The sequence below is a fragment of the Mastigoproctus giganteus genome, chromosome 12 (genome assembly GCF_048544385.1).
Source record: "Mastigoproctus giganteus isolate SK-2022 chromosome 12, ASM4854438v1, whole genome shotgun sequence".
NCBI classification, from domain to species: domain Eukaryota; kingdom Metazoa; phylum Arthropoda; class Arachnida; order Uropygi; family Thelyphonidae; genus Mastigoproctus; species Mastigoproctus giganteus.
The window spans coordinates 94409398-94412900 of record NC_143586.1 but is presented as its reverse complement, the minus strand read 5'-3'; the positions used below and the strand labels follow the sequence as shown (position 1 = coordinate 94412900).

The window sequence follows — 3503 nt, the reverse complement described above, 5'->3', positions numbered from 1 at the left end:
AGAACAGGCAGCAGCTAACGCCATTCTGTACGACAAACCAGAGAAGCGTTCTCACGTCCATTTACAACCCTAGGCGAAAATACTATATACTGTACTGTATTTTATAATATTAAGTTTTCGTTTCTTGACAATGCCTGTTAAATGTATATTAAATAATGACAGTTTAAATTAATTTTCAATAGCTTTATTTTCAATTACTGTTAACCATATACACTGAGGTGGCTACTTTATTAAATACTGCTAACTAATAGAGAACAGATCCCACTCTAGCCCTTAGATGTTACTGATGTAGGATTTTTTAGGAGTATTGCACCATAACTATTCTGCGCAGTAGCACAGTGTTATCGTCACCGTCCTCCCCACATCGCGGGGGGGGGGGTAAGGCCCGGATTCGAATCCCTTCGACGACGCGAAGAATTTTTTTGGTGGGCTTTTTTCACTCCGTGGCTGAATTAATCGGTTTCAGGTGTAGATAGCAAAGGTTTTTCCCCAGAAACTGGGGTTTTTTTCATCCAGAAGACAGGAAAATCGACCAGAGAACACACGCAATTTATAGACAAAATAAATATATGGGTAGATGTAATCATTTACAGGGGCCCAAATATCATTTTTTTTCTTTTTCTGGCACCGTAATTATTATGTGTTTTGTGCGGATTTACCAGTTTGCTGGAGGAAAAACCCTCCAGCAAACTGGTAAACCCTTCTGGCCTCGATTAACCTTCAATTAAGGGTTCTGTGGGCCACTTGTGTCCCGCAGAACCCTTAATTGTGGCCCGCGAACACAACGAAGTTTCCAAATATATATATATATATATAATAGCGCAACGTGGAGTATACCAATTCCTGAGCCATCTATTAGTTAATCAGGAAAGCTCAGTTTCCCAACGAGCGTGCACAGGTGGCGCTGCTAAATTTTTGCGTAATTTCCAGTTCTAGTGTTTACCGGAAAAGTATTCTCGAGTCTCTCGACCTTCCTATAAACTGTCACAGTGTATATATATATATATATATATATATATTGCGTGGATTTTATTCATTCAGTCAGTTAGTATTAGATCTCGCGACACGTTCTTTCCGAACTTTCGATTATTAACGACTAATATTAATTCTTTAGTTTTTATTACGTTGTTTGAGTGTTGTAAAAATAAAGCTAAGTGAATTTAATCATTTAGTGAAGTTTTAATTATCTTTGGTATATAAAAACGTAACAACGGTAATAAGAGGCCCTAGTAAATTCAAAATGGCGGGTACAAGCGAAAAACGTGTTTACAGTGAAGTTGTTCGCAAACGAAAAATGGACTGATTTAAACTTCTTTGTGGAAACTGATGGAAAGCCTGTTTGTTTAATATGTCACGAATATATCTGCTGTCAAGGAATACAATTTTAAAAGACATTTTATGACACGAAACATGCAACCAAGTTCGTCAAATCTCCAGGGTCAGGTACACACAGACAAACTGAACCTTCTCAAAAAAATCATTAAAATCGCAATGATCAGTTTTTAAGAAAGTATAGGAAACATAACGTCAAAGCTAATTATATCATTGCTCAAAAAATTGCTAAAAGGTCGAAACCATTTTCTGATGAGAATTTGTGAAGAAGTGTCTTGTAGCACTGCTTCACAAATCAACTTTTGGGCACAATTTCAGCACTCTGCCTCTGATTAGCTGCCACAGATATAGTTCCTGACATTGAATTATTAGTAAACTTCAGCAGCTGAAGTTGTGCCAACACAAAGCTGATACCTTCAAAAAGATAAGCTTGTCTCTAATGACTGTTACTAGGAGAGCAGAAGAACTGGCATTGAATGTTGAGGAGACATTGAAAACAAATTTGCTAGCATGCAAATTTTACTGATTGGCATTAGATGAAAGCATTGATTTAAGCAATACAGCTCAGTTGGCTATTTTTATTCGTGGGATCGACGACGAACTTAGTCTTTGAAAAATTGTTGGCTTTATGTCCCTTGAAAGGAACCACGAAGGGAACAGACATTCTGGAAGCTATGAAAACAGCTCTAGGAGATATCACCTCAGTTTGAACGGCCTTGCAGGGTTGGCGACGGATGGAGCCCCAGCTATGGTTGGAACAAAACCGAGATTGGTAGCACTTTTAGAAAAAGAACAAGAAATAGATACTAACAGATTTACCAACTACCATTGCATCATTCACCAGGAAAATTTGTGTGCCAAATCTCTCGGTTTTGAAAATGTCATGAAAGTTATCACAGAGATTGTGAATTTCATCCAAGCAAAGGGTTTGAATCATCGACAGTTTCAAAATTTTCTACAGAAGGAATGGGTTGCTGATCATGGCAATGTTGTCTACTTCTCCGACGTGCGATGGTTAAGCCGTTCAAAAGTGCTTACCAGGATTTTTCAGTTGAAAGATGCCATCCAAGAGTTCATGACAGCAAAAGGCAAGCCAGTATCAGAGTTCGACGATCCGAAGTTTGCCAACTTTGCCTTTCTTACGGATATTTCTTCTCATTGGAAGCTCCAGTAAAAAGATCAACTGGCACATGTCCTGTTTAATCATACCAAAGCTTTTCAGATGAAATTAGAACTCTTTAAGTGCCAATTTCAAGACCAGAATTTATCTCATTTCCAAAGAATTTTGAAATTGTAGTCTGCAGAATATGCTTCTCAATATGTGGCTGCAATATCTCAGCTCCAGACTGAGTTCCATGAGAGAATCCAGATTTGCGCGTTCAAGAAAGGACCCTGAACCTGGAAATTAACCCCATTCTCTGTAAATATGATGGAGACTCCAGGGGACCTCCAAATGGAAATCATTGACCTTCAAGGTGATTCAGAGCTGAAAATCAAATTTGATGAAGTGTCTCTCCTAGAATTTACCAAAAATATGTAGAAAAGGGAAAATTTATCAATTTCAGAATGTATGCGGCAAGAATCTTCTCTCTCTTCGGAAGCACGCACTAATGTGAACAGATGTTTTCTAGAATTAACCACTCCAATTCAAAATTGAGGACAAGAATCACTGATTGTCATCAGTGATTCTGGGCACTCTGCCTCTGATTAGCTGCCACAGATATAGTTCCTGACATTGAATTATTAGTAAACTAAACAGAGTCAGTTTTCTCATTAACTGAATCTGTCATTCCTTTCATTGCTATTGTATTGTAATAAAATTTGCTTATAAATGCAGTTGGTTTACTTCTTTTAAAGTTTAAAATTTAAACGATTCCTAGGTTTACAAAACAAAGTTATTACATGGAGTCAAATTCAAAAACAACTCTCAAGAGAAATATTTTGCTCTCGAGAGTAAAATGCACAGAACAACACTGCAATTGGTTTTAAGTGTTTTTACTCAACAAATTTTCCCTTAGGTGTTGCTCCTGAATTCGAGCCCTAAAAGTGGTATATTGTTGTTGTTGTTTGTTTTGTTTTTAGGAGCATTAGCAACTAAGGCCATATTGCTCCGGGATATGCGGTGGTTATTTCCTGACCTTTCCGCATCCTCCGTATTTGGTGGAAAAGGC

The 3503-nt window shown here is 37.7% G+C and overlaps 1 protein-coding gene across 1 annotated transcript; it reads left to right on the top strand.

Annotated features, from left to right (window-relative positions):
- The first annotated feature begins 1960 nt into the window (after positions 1 to 1960).
- LOC150077284 (general transcription factor II-I repeat domain-containing protein 2-like) lies at positions 1961 to 2506 on the top strand. Its single transcript, XM_090385844.1, has one exon. It carries the CDS (start codon positions 1961 to 1963, stop codon positions 2504 to 2506), a length of 546 nt encoding a protein of 181 aa, XP_090241970.1.
- Positions 2507 to 3503: the final 997 nt, after the last annotated feature.

Excerpts from the sequence above, each read along its gene's own strand:
- LOC150077284 (XM_090385844.1), top strand. The coding sequence starts at position 1,961 with ATGTCCCTTGAAAGGAACCACGAAGGGAACAGACATTCTGGAAGCTAT.